The sequence below is a fragment of the Castor canadensis genome, chromosome 11 (genome assembly GCF_047511655.1).
Source record: "Castor canadensis chromosome 11, mCasCan1.hap1v2, whole genome shotgun sequence".
Taxonomy (NCBI): Eukaryota; Metazoa; Chordata; class Mammalia; order Rodentia; family Castoridae; genus Castor; species Castor canadensis.
The window spans coordinates 6,817,327-6,835,419 of NC_133396.1; the positions used below are offsets into that span (position 1 = coordinate 6,817,327).

Consider the following 18,093-nt stretch of genomic DNA (forward strand, 5'->3'; position numbering starts at 1 on the left):
GGTGGAAGAGGCAAATATAGTAGGAAAGGGGGCTGGGGAGGACCGCTAGTGAGGGTTCCTCTGGAAACTCCACCAGGGAGCGAGGAAGCTCCTGGAGGCTAGAGATCCACTGGTCCAGGCCTTTCTATCAGAACAGTGACAGCCTTTTTTCCCCTTCTGCAGTGTTGGGGATCAAATCCAGGGCCTCATACATAAAAGGCAATTGCACTACCACTGAGCTCTACCCTCAGCCCCCTTTTTGCTTTTAGAGCAAGCAAAACAAGTGTCCCAGAGCACATAGTGGCTGAAGGGGAAGGGGGAAGGAGCAGGAACCTCACAACCTCCTGCTCTCATTCTAGGGGGATCAGCAGCTGGCCCCTTCCCTGAGGTGGCTGGAGCTGGATGGTGTGGCAAAAGTGAACGAGTTTCCTACAGCCAATTGGTTTAGGGTGGGAGAGACCCCTAAGCTCTAGCTGGGGACAACAGTGCTCTCCCTCAGCAGGTATCAGTTAGCTAGAAGCCATCATGGATGGGGTCTTTTCACACCCTCATGGTCCAGGACTTGGAGGCAGAGAGTAGCTGCCCCCATGGCCCATGGGGTTTTATGGTTGTGTTGCATAGCACACCTATGAGAAGTCAGAGTGGTGCATTCCTGTCCCCTCCAGAGGGCCCAGCTTGACCTAGGCTCTCAGGAGCCTACCACCAGGCTGTGTGGGTAAGGACCCAGTGTGGGCATGTGAAGGAGGCTGGCTCCAGAATTAGCAGTCCAGCTTGAAAAAGTCACTTGGTTTTTTGGTACTGAATTTCCCTGGCAATGAAAGGCAGACAGAGCACTGCATCCACCATGCCCTCTGGAAAGGTTGGAGGTCCAGGCAGACCCTGTCAAGGGGAGCAACATCCACATCCCCCGTGTAGCCAGGAGCTTGCTCAGCCTCTCAGAAGAGGTGGAGGAAGGGCTGGGGGGAGGAAGGGAAGAGAATCGTGATGTTTCTCAGACTTACCGATCCATCTCATCAGAGAGGTCAGGATCTGCAGGTACTTGGTCTTCTGGACGTCAAAGAAGGTGAAAGGTCCAAGGAGGAGGGTAAACACAGCCTGGGGGATGAAAACAGCAATGAGCAGTGCTCAGAGGCAGGCCCCCACACAGGGGACAACACAATGCATATATAGCTCTGCCTGAAGAGGCTGTACATGGGCACTGGCCAAGGCTCCATGTGGTCCAACTGCATCACTGTGGGTAGGTGCCAGGGGTCAGGGGCAGATAGGAGATCGTGAGCCCCACCTCTCCGCCACTGCTCAGGCTTCCTGTTCGGATGCTTCTGCACTTCTAGGCAAGGCTCAGGCATTGCCCTGGGGACCCTGCCTATTCTACCATGTGCTCTTAGTACTGATGGAGGCCTTGGGCTGCTGCGAGCATGGGTTAGGTACAAAAGGATTCACAAGAAACACACCAGCCAGGCCTTCACTGCTACTACAAAAAAAGGAAGAGGGTTCAGGGAACAAGGGGTTCTGATAAGGTAGGCAGAGGAAAGGATGCCCCTTTTGAAGGGCGCAGAGGAAAGGATTAATCAGAATGTCATTCTTCAGCCACATTTCAGCTTACAGGGAAGGGACATCCGGAGAGCAAGTGGCACTGCCAGGGCCACTCACTCAGAAATGTCCTGGATTAAGAAGGAAAGGTGCCATGTACAGAAAAAACTGGGGTGAAGTCTGTGGGTGGAGACAGGGGCTGGTTAGAGAGGTAGGTGCTGCGGCACTGCCCCCCCGCCCAGTTCTTTTCTCTTTGGAGAACAGGAGAAAGGTTTTAAAAAAGAAGTTAAACCCTACTTTGGCAACTGGTCTGTGGAAATGTGGACCCTCTCTGCAAGAGAAACTGGGGTGAGCGAGGCACGGTAGATCAGGAGGAGTTGGGGGCAGCTGGGCTTTCCATGCCAAATTGGCTGCTGAGGGAGCAGAGGAATTAAAAGCTGCTTCTTGGAGTTAAGATGATGGTACCATTTCCAAACTGCCACTCAGAAGGAGGCGAGGCATCAGACCTTATTAACATTTACACTGTGTCATTTTATCACGTTAATGCTAATGACACTCACCAGAAATGTGGCAGACTGTGCTGAAGCCTGAATGTGGGGAGAGGGGCCAACTGTGGGAGTTGGGCTCTGGCCCTGTGAGCAGGGTGACTCCATCACAGCTGCTGAGCCTGGGGACCAGTCTCCGTGACAGGCGGGCAGTTGGGGAGGGGCTGGGAGGATGGGGAGGAGCAACCCCACACCCTCTGCACAGAAAGCAGGATATGGGAGAGGCTGTGACCTCTTATCCAAGTCCATTATCACTGTGAAAATGAATGACAGAGGGACTCAAATGCCGCTTAAGGAAAAGGCTCTAATTAGATGGGAAGGGTGAGTCTTTCTTGGCAGTCACCAGGGCTGGGAGATTTTTGGAAAGAAGAGCTTTCTGCTGGGGGCCTCAGAACCAGTAAAACTTCTGTTGGGGGAGACGGGGAGAAGAAGCATTTGGTTTCCTCAGACTGGGGTGACAGGGGAAGGCAGAGGAAGGGATTCTCAGCAACAGCAGAGGCAGCTATGCTGTGCCTACACAGGAACGAACACATGTGCAGCTACCCCCTCTAGCCGAGCCAGTCTGGATGTGGCACCATCACTAAGTCATTTAGGAAAATTACCACTTGAGGGAAACTTTCCACTGATGAATTTCTCTTTTGAAGGATGGAGAAGTGAATGTTAGGTGGAACAATAAATACAAGGCCGCTTGCCACAACTGTTTCCAAATAACCATGGCCTGCTGGAAACTAGACTCCTGGTGTGCCCTGTGCCCTGGGCGTGGGTGATTCGCTTCAGACCTGTGAGGCCTCCAGGTGACACATGGTACTCCAGCTGTGGGAGCTAGAGTACCATGTTGGGGTGGTCTTGAGGGAGGTCAGATTTCATTTCAGGGACCTAATGACTGCTGTTTAGAAGGTTCCATTCCATAAAAATATCAGAACTATCCCCAAGGACAACAGAGAATCTGCTGCTGAAGGTGCCCTGTCTTCCAGGGGCCCTCACGCAAAGTGTTGTCTATCTTTCACCCTCCTCCTCAGCACATGGCCCATTTTATAAAACCCTGTGGGACAGAATCCTAGCCCTGAGGGCATCCCTATGTACTGAGACCAACCACACACACCTCCAAAAGGTGGAGAGAGAAGCGTTCAGGCTGGATGGTGGCTGGGAGGTGTTGCTTTTCTTTTTAAAAAGCTCAGGAGCAGGCTGGCCGTGCCCCTGGGGAAGCTCAGGACCCACCAGGAGGCAGCCAGCACTCGCAGACTGCTCAACAGCCACCCTTGAGGGGCGGGAGCCCACATGTCAGAGGATGTCCAGAGGAAGAGACAGGCCTCAAGCCAAGGATAATTAAAAACAGGTGTCCCCTGCAAATTAGCCAGAGCCAGAACTCGGCAAATGCAGGAGTGGGCATCTAAGTGACAGAACAGAGAGGAGTGGTGGTGGCTACTGAGGTCTTTGGAAAGAGAGGGGCTGGGGCAGAAGGACCAGCCTCAGGCTCCTGAAGGTCTAGCTGGACAGAGGCCATCTCTGACCGCTCACCAGTCAAATGTGACACCTTGTGCTTTCTTTTTCCTTCTTAAAACAGAAAGCCAAGAGACAGCATATCCTCTTGGGTTTTCCAGTCTAGCCCATATGACATAATAAATTAGCTGGCTCCTGAGCAATTTTCTAACTCCCAAATGCCATTGATCTGTGCAAATTCAGTCTCTTTCCAAGGACTCCTGTTGCCCAACTCATTATAGAGGCAGGGACACCAGTCACAGCAACCAAGCATGCTTCTTAAAAGAAAAAAAAAAGAACGAGCAACACTTTGATACCCCAAAGTCCCCACGGCAGCCCTGCTAGAGTTTTGATGGATACAAGGCAGCTCAGTTCCCAAAGTGCTGCAGGCAGCACTTGCTTGGCCACTTTTCGTTTAGAATGTTCTGGAGCCTACAGCTTAACAGAGCTGCCCGCCCTCTTGTTTCCCCACTGCAGATGAAATGCACTGTTCAGCCCAGTTGCTCAGGCACTAAACTTCCAGCTATTTCAGGTAAGGTTTCTGTGGCTGCTGTACCAAGTCTGTAAATTCGGTGGCTTCAAACCACAGAAGTTTATTGTCTCCATGGCCAAAAGTCCCAAATCTGGCAAGGCAAAGTACAGCACCCTCAGTACATGCACCAGTATGGGGCTGGCAGGAGCCATGAATCCCCAGTCTCTGCCAGAGGCGAGACCCAAGGACAGAATAGGATAGAGAGTTCCTGATGTGTATCCCAGCTTTCTGTTCTCCAGAGACTGGAGGGAGACCCGCTCTTCAGAACCAGGGACTGAAGGATGTGGAGAAGTCATCAGGCAGTCTCATGGGGGACGGGGTGGGTTGAGCCTGGAGATTCCTTGGACTGCAGGTAGCTTTTCTGAGGCCTACAAGTGCCGAGGCTCATGTCTGCTCATGTTTTGAAGGCTCAGCCACTAACTGCAGTCCCCACTTTCCTCTTGAAGTGGTCTAGTCTCAGTTACCAGCTCTGGAATGAGAGCAACAAGTGCTATGCTACTTAAATTGAGAATTCTCGGCTCAGATCTGCCAAGACCAAGCTGCTGTTCGTGATCTGCCCATATCTTTCTGGTCTGATTGCATACTCTCAGCACTCAGAGAAGAAAGGCTTTAACTCAACTCCACCCTGGCTCATGTACACAACAGGCCCAGGATTGGCAACGTATTCTGTCCTTTGTTTAGCTGTCCTAAGTGGGAATGCATGAGTGAGTGTTGACATCAGAGCACAAAAGCAAATACCTACCTCCCTGTCCCCAAATCTCTGCATACTTAGCCTGGCCAGAGGAATGAAATACCAAATGAAGTCTCTCATGAGGTTGCAAAATCTCTGGGACCAGCCACTTGTCCGTGCCCATCACAGCCATTCTCAACCCCACCATCCTCCCAAGTGCTGGTCCTTTTCACTGTCCTACTCTATCAAAGTTGCCCTGTGATAACATCGCTTGATGCTGCAGGCCTCTTTGCAGCCACAAAGTGCTCATATACAGTTTCATTTCATTTTCACGCCCATCTGTGAAGTCACCAGGTGACAATGCCCTCATCTTACTGAGGAGATGGAGGAACTGGAAGGGTTCAGTGACAGAGTAAGAAAGTGGCAGACGGAGAACAGACATCTCCTGACCTGGCCCTCTTTTCACTTTGAGCCTTGTAGGCTGTGCCCATCCCATGTTAGCTGCTCCCTTCTCTAAGGCCTCCTGCCCCCCATCAAACTAGTACTCAGTCTTATGCCTTTATTCTTCTGTGGCAGAGTCTCCCTTTTCACCTTATTTAGCCCACCTTCAAAGCCTGCTCATGTGCCAACCCCGTCTGCAGTTACTTCAGTTCTCCTTGGGGCTCTTGACTGAATTACCAGCACACAGTCAGCACCACACAACTTAATTCTTGCAGGGAATAGAGAGCTGTTCCTCTGTATGGGTTGACTTTGCATTCCCAGCAGTGTAGGCACTCTAAGGGCAAAGAATACATCCTTATTTGCCAGCAGGACTCTGCACACGAGATGCATAAGCACCAAGTATGTGCAGAACACATTGAGCTGGGGGAAAGGTGTCATCCTGGAATCGGGAAAGGACCAACCCCAGGCCTGCTAACTTGTTTCATGCCTCCCCTACAGCACCATCCCTCCAGCCAAGGGCAGTGCCTGGGCTGAGGAAGCAGAGCAGACACAAAGCAGAAGTAACCTTGCTGCCTGAAAACATTCCACTCTTCAGGGCAAACCCCTCCCCTAAAAAAGTTCAGAAGTCCTGGGGTGTAGCTGAATGGCAGGGTGTTTGCCTAGCATATGTGAGGCCCTAGGTTCCATCCTCAGCACTGCCAAAAGAAAAACAGGAGGAAATCAACATACTTAAAAAAGAGCAAATCAAATCGAAACAGCACTGCTGAGTTTCCCCATGGTCTTTAGGGAGCATCACATTCACCCCTGGGAAGGAGAAAGGGTGCATCTGCGAGAAACCTGAGGCACTCAGCTCCCCCATAAAGGGGGGAGTTCCCCATGGACTGACCATGCTGTGAATCTGCTTGGCCCCCAGAAGTGACATCTGAGAAGAAATCTAAAATGGAGAGCCTAAAGGTCTTCAAAGAAGTGGTTCTTCCCACAACTACTTTTTGGTGGTACTGGGATTTGAACTCAGGGCCTAGTGCTTGCCAAGTAGGTGCTCTACCACTTGAGCCGCTTCCCCAGCCCACGCCAATTTTTTTATAGGACTCCCAAAGAATTCCTGGTCACAGACCAGCCAGTTCTTTCCTTATAAAAAACAAACCCTGTTTGCTGTTATCTTTTCCCTTGCTGAGATGCGGCGGAATGGCTCCTGCAGCTTCGAATTAGAACATTAACCGGTGAAATTCAACAACACTCAGTTCCTTTTTACTCTTCGCAAAAAAGGAGAAGGCTGTTTGGGAGGGGTGTGTGTGTGTGTGGTGGGGGAGGGGGATCTGTTTTTGGAGGAAAGGAAAGACAGTGCTGGCCACAATGCAAGACAAATGTCCTAAGACCCTTCTAAGCAGCTCTATCCCAAACCAACCCCTGGGACAAAGACTGACATACCTGTTACCCTCTGCAACCAGCAATAGTAGGAAACACTGCGAAAGGAGGCAGAAGAGCCAGTTGCCTGTTGATGCAGGACCCAGACCTGCCTCCCAGAGGAGGGTGCCCCAGCTCTGCCTCCCAGGGGCAGCATCCCTGGCTGTGAATGCCAGAGGAAGTACAAAGGCATTGCTCACGTGATGTCCTTCATCCCTAGAGCTGAGAAGGCTCAGGACTAAGAAGGGTGTGTTGTGCCCTGCAGGCCACTATGAATGCTACCTGGATACTGAGCTGCTTCCTTACCAGATGGCAGTTCTCTAAATGTCTGCTTATTTATTTCCCTCTAAAAGTAAAGTTTGTGATACCCACAGAATAGTGGGGAAGGAGCTTCCAAGAGCTAAGAATTAAAAGATTTTTGCTGGGTGCCAGAGGCTCATGCCTGCAATCCCAGCTACTTAGGAGGGTGAGATTGGGAGGGTTACGGTTTGAGGCCAGCCCAGACAAACAGTTTGTGAGACCCCCATCTCCAAAATAACCAGAGCCAAATGGACTGAGGCATGGCTTAAGCAGTAGAATGCCTGCATTACAAGCATGAAGGCTTGAGTTCAAACCCCAGTCCCCACCACACACACACACAAATTCAAGCATTAGCAGCTTTCTCTCCTGAGACTGACTTCACTTGTCAGCCCCCAGCGTCTCAACATAAAAGGTTAAGTCAGTGCCTTCTTACTCTAGGGCTGGAGGGTAACTGAGATTTCTTTAATTTAGCATGGATTACAAAGGCACCTTTTACAAGGCAAGTCTTGGAAGGTTGAGTGGCGTCAACCTCAACAGGGGAATCTGTGGGGGCTGTTGGCAGAATACAAGGGCTTTGGAGCACAGGAAGCCCAGGGGAGTGGGTACAGGTGGAGATGGCTACATGCCAACTGTTCAGCTGAGTTATCTGGACTGACCCTACGGGCATTTCAAGTGATAACGGGAGGGATGCCTGGTCTACAAGGCTGCCCTTGTTGAGTGCTAGGGGTTAAAAGCTAATTGGGGTTGAAAGCAACTCAGCATGAACCCATCACTAATTGAACTTGCAACATGCCCTTGAAATGTAGCGAAGAAATGCTCAAGGACTCTATTTTTATTTCTCAAGTGGCTGTGAACACGTTGGCTTAGGAGATTTTATTTTCCTAACTTGAATTACAGTGTCTGGGGATTCATCCCACAAAAGGGAGATGAGCTGGAAAGGACATGGGACCATGGAAGGGCTGCAGACTTCAGGTCACAGGGATAGGGTGGGGATTTCATCCTAATGTCCCTGCTAAGTGTGAGCCCTGGCAAGTTACTGAACTTCTCAAAGCACATCATATATGCACAGATGACAGATATCCAGAAGACATAAGCCCTGGCTATTTGACCCCACACCAAGTTATCATATCCCAGCCCCTTCATCCTCCAAACGTCGCAGGTCCGGGAATATGGCACTACCAAAGCCAAGTGAGACCTCCACGTAAAGAACCTGGGTCAATACTATTCTGGGTTTTTTGTTTTGTTTGTTTTTGTTTTTTTGAGACAGGGTCTTGCCATGTTGCTCAGGCTGGCCTCAAGCCCCTGAACTCATATGATCCTCCTGCCTCAGCCATCTGAGCAGCTACAGGCAGGTGCATGCCACTATGCCTGGCCACCACATTGTTTTTATTTGATGTCGACTGCCTTTATGTGAGTTCAACAATAGTTCAGAGTTCAAGTACTTCCTGACCAAACACAAGAGACCAGTCACCCTGCAGAAGATGACTGCCAGAGAAAGAGAACAGGTACCGTGCTGGACAGAGCATCAGCCATGTGTATGCTGGTGAACTGCTGTTGCAGCGTATTTGCCAAAACTCTAGGACAAGAGGCACTGTGCCATGTGGAAGAGTGCGCTGTGCTCTGCAGAAAGACTGTGCCGTGGTTTACAGGAAACTGTGTGAGGAGTTTTCAGGAACAATCCCTGGGGCAGATGATGATCAGTGACTCTGCTGAAGACCAGCCCAGCCACAGGCTGACCTGGACAACAGGAGTCTTTTTGTGGAACTTGTGCTGCAGACACCCAACCAATGATGGAAATACTGTCAAATTTGCTTCCACCAATCCTAAAGTCACATTTATTTGGTGCGGGAAGAGTAATGAGGACAGAGGCTGGGGCACCTTTTAGAGCACTGACACACTCTATGGCAGGACTGTCTGCTCAGTTTGTGCCAGAATGCATCCCCCCTTTTTTTTTTTTTTTTTGGCAGTACTGGGGTTTGAACTTAAGAGCCTCACGCTTACTAGGTAGGTGCTCTACTGCTTGAACTATTTTGCCAGCCCCCCCCCTTTTTTGTGTTGAGTATTTTTGAGATAGGGTCTCATGAACTATTTTTCCAGGCTGGCTTTGAACCTCAGTCCTTCTGAGCTCCTGATCTCTGTCTCCCGAGTAAGCTAGGATTATAGGTGTGAGGTACTGACGCCCACTCAGAATGATCCCTTAAAGGAGTGCATGTCTCAGTGTCCCCAGTTCCACCGAGCCCTCTCCAATCCCTCACTTAGAAGGTACCGGGAGATGCCTGCAGAATGGACCTGAAGACTAAAAGATTCAGGTAATAACTTGAGACAACATCAGACAGTTGATGCCTGGGCTATTCTAAACAAGTGCATACTTCTTGAGCGTTAGGAGTCAACTCTATAAATCTTGCTCTTATCACATCCGTCAGCAGAAAATCAAGCCTGCTGCAGAGCCATCCAGCACACTCTGTACACGAAAGTGGAGAGGCAAAATATCTGCAGCTCTGATCAAAGGCAAGTCTATGCTCGCTGGAGGATGCCAAGGTCCAAGCAGGGGCAATAATGGGCCATAAAGATCCCAGCCCCCAGGGAGTTCTAAAGCAGCTGCTGAGCAACAGAACAACAACAACAAAAAGGCCACCTGATAAGTAAGAGTCCAACAACCAGGAGCCAGTCAGGAGAGATATGTGCCTTTACCCGGTGAGATGGGGAGGGTCACTGGACACCTGCTCGGTGACTTAGTGCACAGACTGGCTTTGGGGAGATGACAGTGCAGCCTTTGCAAAGATGCTGGTGGAAATGTTATTTCTCTTGAAACCAGGGAGAATGATTCCAGGGGTAGCTGCTCTCTTTCAGGACACACCGGCAGTGGGAGGCCAGGGCTCCTGAGCAGCCCCTGTATGTGGACATCACTGCTGCATGCCCATGACATCACTACAAGGATGTAAGTCCAGTCTGCTGTGGCTGAGGACGAGCAGCATGGAAGAGAGAACAGAGGAGGGCCTCCTGCACAGACTCAAGGGAGCAAATACTCTGGAAGCTGGTGGCCCAGGGCAGCGGTGAGGCAGGCTGTGCAGCTCTCAGAAAGGAAGGAAAAACTGATAGGCAGTCCAGGGCTGCAGGCACCATCCAGGATGACTCCTGAGGAGCATGCTAGGCAAACACTCACACTGGGCTATACCCCAGCTGTAACTTCCTTTCCTGAGCCACCTGCTCTGACCACCTCCAGCCCCATTTAAATGAGATACTGAGATTCCTACTTGGTGGCCCAAGGTTTGTGACTGTCTTTATGGTAGCTCTGGGAGGCAAAATAATGACATCTCTTTCCCTCGCCCCTAGATGGGAAAAGGGGGCAGAAAGTGGGAGAAAACTCATTCCAAACCTCTACCAAGCAGAGTGGTGGAGAGGGAGCTACCTGGGAGGGGCCCAGGTTACAATGCAGTGGAGGCTCCTGCAGTACCAGGTGGGCAGTCTGATAGTGCACCACCTGGAAACTCCACATGCCATGTGCCCCTGCCAGAGCCTGTATCTACCCAGAACACAAGCAGGGCCCTCAGGCAGCCAACTCCACCATCACCTATCTCTTCCTGGCCCTAGATTTTGGGTTTGGGACAAATCCCACACACCTAGCATGGGTGAAACACTCAAGCCCTCAGCTGGGAGATGGTTCAGGGGCTGCATTCTCAGGGGATGCTCTTGGCAGGGAGGAAGAGCTCTGCCCATTCTTCTCTACCCAGAGCCTCCCCCAAGCTCTCTAGGTTTCCTAAGACTCCCTTGGGGCTGATGCCATCACTTCAGACAGGCTTGGTGTTAGGGACAGGAAGAAAGGGCTCAGAAAATCAGCAGATGAATCCCAACACCCAGTGAACTGGCTACTGCCTCCACTTTAGAAGACTGAGGTTGAGAGGGATTAAATATTTTGTCTAAAATCTCACTACTTAAGGCAGGCATGGATTAGAACCCAGGTCATCTTGATCTAAAGCCTAAAGTCTGTAAGATGTAGTTCAGTGGCAGAGTGCTTGCCTAGTATGTGCAAGGCCCTGGGTTCCATCCCCAGCACCACACACACAGCTCATTTCCTATTTAGAGCGTTTAACTGACTCCCATGATCATGCTCTAGGGAAAGGACCCCCTCCATGTCCTTCTCAGGAATGGTTCTCTTGGGGGAGGAGGGCTGGGCTGCTACAATGGCCTTAGCCTGACATGGCCACTGTTTCCCTTGTGCTTTCTTAGCTGAAAAGCCAGATGGTACCTAGTGGTGGGCTGAGTTCCAAGTATTTGATGCCAGAGCTACAACCCTTGTGGTTTGGGGGAAAGATAAATATTGCGGAAAACCCACACAGTCATTTACTTAATGATTATAAACCATCAGGATTTATAAAGGACAGCCGGCTCCTTATATGTGTGGCAGAGAGAGATGGAATCAGCACCTGCAGGTCCAGGTGAACAGACGGGGAGGCGTAATCTTGAATTAGGAGGGAAGGCTTTGTGTCATGTGGGCAGCTGTGGTGGAATGGGGCTAAGCATGTGAGGCTATGGGAAGTGGGGAGCTGGGAGCTCTTCCTGGAGGAACAGACCTGGAGCTAGCACCTGACCTAATTCCCTGCTCTCATGCCAGGTGCAGAGGAGATGGATGGAGGGTTTACCTGTGACTTCATAACACAGCATGTAGACAGTTTCTGATTGATCCTCTCTACTCAGTCCCCAGACAGGGAAACCCTAGCCCTTGCTCAGGGGAAGCTTCTATTCTGGCGGTGAAGACCAGAGGATAACCTGTCCCTTGGGGACAGGAGAAGGCAGCTGTGCATGCAGTTGGTTTGGCTGGGGCAGTGGCCATCAAGTGTCAGCAAGGGATGAAGGAGGAATTTTGTGTGAAATTTGTGATGTCTGGCCACAGGCCTTGCAAAGACATCCTAGCTGAAAGTGGTCTTGTCATTCGAACACTCACAGAACAACTCTGCAGGAGGTCTCCTGTGGGCTTTGGATATAGGAGCCAGGTAACTAAAAGTCCAACTAGCGCTATGGCTGCCATGGCAGGGGGTAAAGAAAGAGAAAGTGCGGGTCACAGAAGTATCTCAGTGCAGAGGAAGAGGCTTATGGGACTGGGAAGTGAGGCCAAAGCACACCAAGGGCCCAGGAGCCATGACAGTGCTCAGCATCCTTGGAGGACGCTGGCCAGTGAGGATGGGCAGGGATGGGAGAGAAGGCTATAGGAGGCTGGGGCAGAGCATGCCATGTGGAGGATTTTAGATTTTTGCCTCATGGAGAGGTGCTTCTAAGGGGCAGTCAGATTTACCTAAAATCAGGCCTGAAAGACTGGAATCACAGAAACGGACAGTTTCTATGACCTTGGGACAACGTTCACATTGTGAGACACCAGCTTGGACGTGGGGAGGAGGTAGACACACAGTACCCCACACATGGACAAGAGCATTCACCTGGGCTTTGTGTTCTGGACTGCAGGTGGGACTCTCTCTCTTCCAAAAAGGATTAAAAGGGACTTTAATTATGTGGACTATGAGTATAGGGCAGTGGGGAGAACAGCAGAACTGTGTGGACAAGGAGTGAAAATGCCAGCCCAGGAGCCTGCTGGGAGGCAAGCAAGGGATGCACCTGTCTAGCACAGACTCCAGAGAAACCAACACGGTGAGAAGAGGAGAGGACTGTGGGGGAGGTCAGGCATTCTGAAGGGTGGCAGGGTTTGGAAGAAAGCAATACCCTCTTTTTTTCCCAGGTCAAGGCAATAGGTGCAAAACCCAAAACTTCTGGGGCACCACGGACTTGGGTTACTGGCTCTCAATTTTTGACTACTGAAATCCCTCCACAGAGCCACCTTAGTCTTTCTATCCAAGCTGAATGTCTAGAAAGGGTGAGAAAATGGGCATTGAGATCTCTCACATACAAGAGACTGGCCCCAAACCACTGTTGGCCAGGAATCTTTGTGGGGCCTGGACTGGACTTCTGAAGTCCTAAGAACAAGAGGACTTCAGAAGAACAGGTGGGCCATGTTGGGAGTGATGGAGGGAGGGGGACTCTCTGAGCCATCAATCTAGCCCCCTTGGATCCCCTGGGGAAAGGTACTCACATCCCAACAACCTGATAGGTACAGCAGGTGAAAGATGTGGGTGTCTCAAACCTGCATCAATGGCTGTTCGCATCTCCCTGACCAGCTAAAACACCACTGCTCTTGGGTTTAGGGTCTGGCCCTCGATCTTCTGCCTTGGGAACAGCAGCAGGAAGGGCTGTCACCCTCTCGTGACTGAACCATCTGGCACTGATGCTAGGCTCTACAAGAGGTGCCAGGTGATCTCTTGAGAGGCTCTCTGCCTCTTCCTTTCCTCATTCCATGCTCTCTGAGCAGAAAGAGCAGCAGAGGTGGGAATGCTCCATGCTGGAGGGAGGAAGGGAAGTCAGATGCCCAGGGCATAAAAGCCCTGCAGAGAGGAGCACACAGGCCAAGCTGGCTCCACCTCTTTTCTGCTGACGTCTGACCTCAAAATAGACCAGGAACTGAGTAACCTTGGAGGCAGGGAAGGTGGGAAGACAGCACATCAAGCTGGCTGATTAACGAGCTCTGTGGACCTGGGTATAAGAAATTATGCTAGCAATCCCCAGCTTCCCCGCTTGGTGGTCAGCATGAAGTGGCCTCTGTGGGGAGCTGGCATGCTATGGGTCTGGAGCCCCCCTCAAGCAGCAGATTCACAGGAAGCCAAGAATACCATCCCAAAGGGACATGTGAGGTACCTGTCACCTTCAGGTAATAGCAGCCACTGGCAAACAGATTCTATGGTGCCTCTTTTCTCCTGATGACATTCAAGAGTCTGAGCCAGCCTATGAAGAACTGGGTACTGCTGCTCCTTGACTGCCCCAGAGGACCCTTCGTGTCCATTCCAGGGTGTCACCAGTGGCCCCAGGCTGGAAACCTGTAGATGCTCTTGCCATCCCCCTTTCCCTGGAGTTCTTGACTGCTGCCACCACATGGGTCTTGGGAAGCAGTTCTATAAGGAAGACTCAGATTCAACCAGGGGTCTGGAATCTGGCAAGGCCATTATATAGCAAAAATGCAGATTTCTGGTCTCATGGCCTTAGAATCTGTTACATTAGGCCTGGCAATTGAACCCAGGGTCTCTTGCATGCTGGGCAAGTGCACTACCATTGAACTACACCATCCAGCCCAGAATCCATATTCTTGTGAATGTGTTGCTGGGGACTGAGTCCAGGGCCTCACACATGAAAGGCAAGTGTTCTACCATTGAGTCATATCCCCAGTCCCCAAAATCTGTATTCTTAAGGAGGGCCTGAGGTATTCTTGGCCAGTGGTCTGGAAGCCAGAGAAGGGGAGAAGCACCGCTGAAGTCCTTGTTCCTGATCTGGGGAAGGGCAGCAGATGGTTTCCCTCAGTAGTAGGGGGAAAGTGCCAGAACTGCATGGACATTACAGGTCAGAGGGTACTCACAGCCCTGAATCCTGTGTGCTTGTTGAGGTTTTCAGGGAATATCTTGATCTGTGGCTAAAGAAGTTCTTTTTTTTGGGGGGGGTGGGGGTGGTACTGGGGTTTGAACTCAGAGCTTCCCACTTGCTAGGTAGGTGCTCTACCACTTGAACCACTCCACCAGCCCCTGCTAAGAAAGTTTTTGCCATAGGCAAACTAAGCATGCCCTCAGTGGCTTCTGACCCTTTCCTTCTAGAGTCACACTCTCACACGGCATCTGCTCAGCAACACCCTCAGCACACCTCCCTTTGCGCGTGAAGGCTTATTAAGATGTACCTTGGTCTCCTCAGCTAATCCACAAGACTTCCTGAGATCATGCTAATTAATCACACGGCATCATTAGTATGCACCCTAATTGTTCAGTTCTGCACCACGTCCCACACACCTTTCTGCTGCCTGTAAACCCTCCGGGCGTCTGTGGCTCCTCCGTTCCTCAGGCCTGGGTGCACTGGAGAACGCACATGGCTCTTCTCTGTACACAGGCTGCTCTTGAGCAGGGTCAGGGCCAAGAGCCGGGATGCTAACTATATGGAGGAACAGTTATTACTTTAGAGTGAGTGCTTTCCTCAAGTAATTACTGCCAGCCTGGGGTGTTGTTTAGAAGGACGCCAGGTTCTGCTTATAATATCTCCCTATACAGAAAGTGAGCTTCATTCAAGGACAGCCCAACCTCTCCAAACCCAGAAGGGCTACCACGTGACAGATCTGTGGAACAGAAAGAGGAGAAGGAAAATAGTTTGGCACAGTTTTCCTTCGAGTTAGCCCAAAATACTGAGGCACACTCCACCATACTCTAGGACTATGGGAAGGCTGTGCGTTCTGTAGATGATAGGTTGTTCTGCTTTTTTTTTTTTTTTTTCATGAAATGAAGGAAAAAAACCAAAAAGCAAAAAAGAAAAGGGACAGGTAGGAGGAGGATCTGAAAACAATAACTGGGACATTTTCTTAAAGAGTATAAAGCTGGATCTTGGTGCTGGTGGCTCACACCTGTAATTCTAACTACTCAGGAAGCTGAGATTGGGAGGATTGAGGTTCAAGGGCAGCCTGGGCAAACAGTTTGCGAGACTCCATCTGTAAAATAACCAGACCAAAATGGAAGAGGTGTGGCTCAAGTGGTAGAGCACCTGCTTTGCAAACATGAAGGCCTTAGTTCAAACCCCAGTCCCACTAAAAAAAAAAAAAAACAGAGTTGGGATGGAGGCATGGCTCAAGTGATAGAGCACTTGTCTAGCAAGTGCAAGGCCCAGAGTTCAAAACCCCAGTACCACCGCCCGCCACACCACCCCCCCACAGAGAGAGAGAGAGAGAGAGAGAGAGAGAGACTATAAAGTTATTTTTAGCTCTTTGCCCTGCAACAGGAGGTTTGGAAGCAGAGGATGTAGTGCGGAGGTGTGGAGCGGCTTGGGCTACTGAGCTGTGGGACCGGCCTGGGGTCCAGCTCCTGGAGGGCAATGGCAACATTCCCGAATGTACACATGAACACATGCAGATGAGGGCAGAGGTAGGATCAGTACAATGACTTGGGAAGTTAGGTGTATCAGGTACCCGATTGTGGGCTCACAAACAAGGAGGGCTCAAGCATCACATTCAGGGTGACTGGGATTGCTGTGAAGTGTGCATAAAAATGGTCCTGAAGAGGCACAGTGCAGAAGGTCCCCGGCAGGGATGAACACTCCCCATGGAGACCTACTTGGAAGCTCCCCAACCAAACTGGCCTGTGTGTTGAGTGTAGGTGTGAGTATACACCAGTTTCATGGAGCTTTCCCAGCTCAGGGGCATGAGTGTGGCGTGGGGCGGGGATGTCCCTCATACTGCTCCTTGGTGGGTTGTTTCTGATACCCACCCCAACCAGGCACCTGTCAGTTCTCCAACTGCATGAAGCGGGCTTTGGGTTTCTGCACTGTGCACATGAATCCTCAGTTGCCTCCCTTTACACAGCAGATGGGCTCCTGAAGTTTTATTTATAAGTGCTTCATTTTCACAGAATAACGTTTTCAATGCATGAGGGAAACTACGTACTTGTAAGGGAGACCTGCAGTGAGTACTTCTGTGAGGTATGGAATCACTGTGTAACAAATAACCACCTCCTGAGTTTGTTTTACACGTTTGAATTTTCATGTAATGGGAGCATGCTGGGAGTGTGTGGGGGTGGAAACACAAGGTTATGGCACACAAGATCTCTGTTCCCATCTCCAGTGGCTTCCCTGAGTGACCTGGGGAATGGGGCGAGGAAACAGATGCACACCTGGGAAGTCAAGCTGCTCTCTCCCCAAGCACCTGGGAGTGAACTGGCTCACTTTGGGCATGTGGAATTTGCAAGGCTGCACTCGTCACTCTCTAGACAAAGGAGCTGGGTTAGGCATTAGCAGGGTCAGAGAGTTACTCACCCTGCTAGGATGAGCAGGGGGTCTGAGTGGTTTATCTGGCTAGAGCTAGATAAACAGGGGGTTCTTTCCCCCTAAAGAACCCCAACTAGCAGGTGGGAAGTGGTGGGGATGGTGCAGAAAACAGCACCCTGCTACCTGGTGATCCCCAGTCGCAGAACTGCTGGAGACCATGGAGGAGGGCACAGGGATTTCACATTGTCCTCTAGGCTGGAGTGTCAGGTACTGGCTATGGCAGCAGCAGGACAGGGGCATGATGGATGGCAGGCTTAATGCCAGCTGACGGAGCCCATGTCCCCAAGAGCTTCATTAAAAATAAAAACAACAATCCTCTCCCCTGAACAGGAGGAGGGAACTTGCACCAAACCCCAAAGGCCAGGGGATGGGGGAAGGAGGAGGTGGCCACAGTGCAGCTCAGGAAGGTGTCACCTGGGTGTCCACAGAAAGAAGGGTGTTGGTCTAGAACAATGCAGGGCAGCAGCTGGGCAGGTACAGGGAGGACTGGAGGCTATCCCGGGACCATAGCAGCACTGGTGGGGTGATGGCAACACAGTGGGGGCTTAGGGGTTCCTAGGCAAAAGTAGGCAAGACAAGCCTATGTTGGATTGAAATTTGACAAGTAGCTCAAATTTCATTTAGAGAGGGAGTGTGTGTGTATGTGTGGGGTAAGTACACCAAAAAACAAGAGGTCACTTTCATAAGAGACAACACAGCTCCTTGGGGGAAAAAAGAAAGAAGGAAAAACACAGGCCTGTCCCTGGGTTGTTGATTTCCTTGAAAAAGAAAGAGTCAAGCTAATCTTTCCATGTCATTTCAATCTGAGCACTTGAGTGCAGGTCACTGTGGAGGTGGGGCTCCCTCTGTATTAGGTACCTAGCTCTTACACAGGTGGCAGGCACCATCATTTCTGTGTAGTGGGGAAGAAATTTGTTCTTCCTTGAGACCCCAACTCCTGGGATGACAGCAGAGGGCTCAGCACATGTGGAGACCAACTGGACCTGGAGACCAACTAGACCTGGGGACCTGGGGGCCACATGGAAACACCTCAGCACCCGCATTGAGTCACACCCTGGGCAGCAGTGGGGCCCAGACCTAGGTCAGAACTACCCCACTCATTGCACCTACAGAGCCACTCAGTTTTGATGGGTACCTTTCCTTGGACTAGCTGGGGGAAGGTGACCTTTTGCTGGTCATTGGCAAAACAAACTCAACTATCCAGAACCTTCAGAACCGAATGAAGAGGCGCTAACAAGAGGCAGCTGGAAAGGAAAAGAAAGGAGAGGAGAGAGGAGGGCAGCCCTGTCAGTACCAGCCCCACAAGGTCAACATCCTTCCAAGGAGGC

General features: G+C 50.9%; 1 protein-coding gene across 2 annotated transcripts in view; it reads right to left on the bottom strand.

The window, feature by feature from the left end:
* Positions 1-18,093, bottom strand: part of Tmem104 (transmembrane protein 104) — a 56,348-nt gene that overhangs the window by 17,349 nt on the left and 20,906 nt on the right. For both annotated transcript variants that reach the window (XM_074045196.1, XM_074045195.1), the window contains exon 9: positions 981-1,074. In XM_074045196.1, coding sequence (XP_073901297.1) covers positions 981-1,074 — 94 coding nt within the window. The remainder of the gene's footprint in view (positions 1-980; positions 1,075-18,093) is intronic.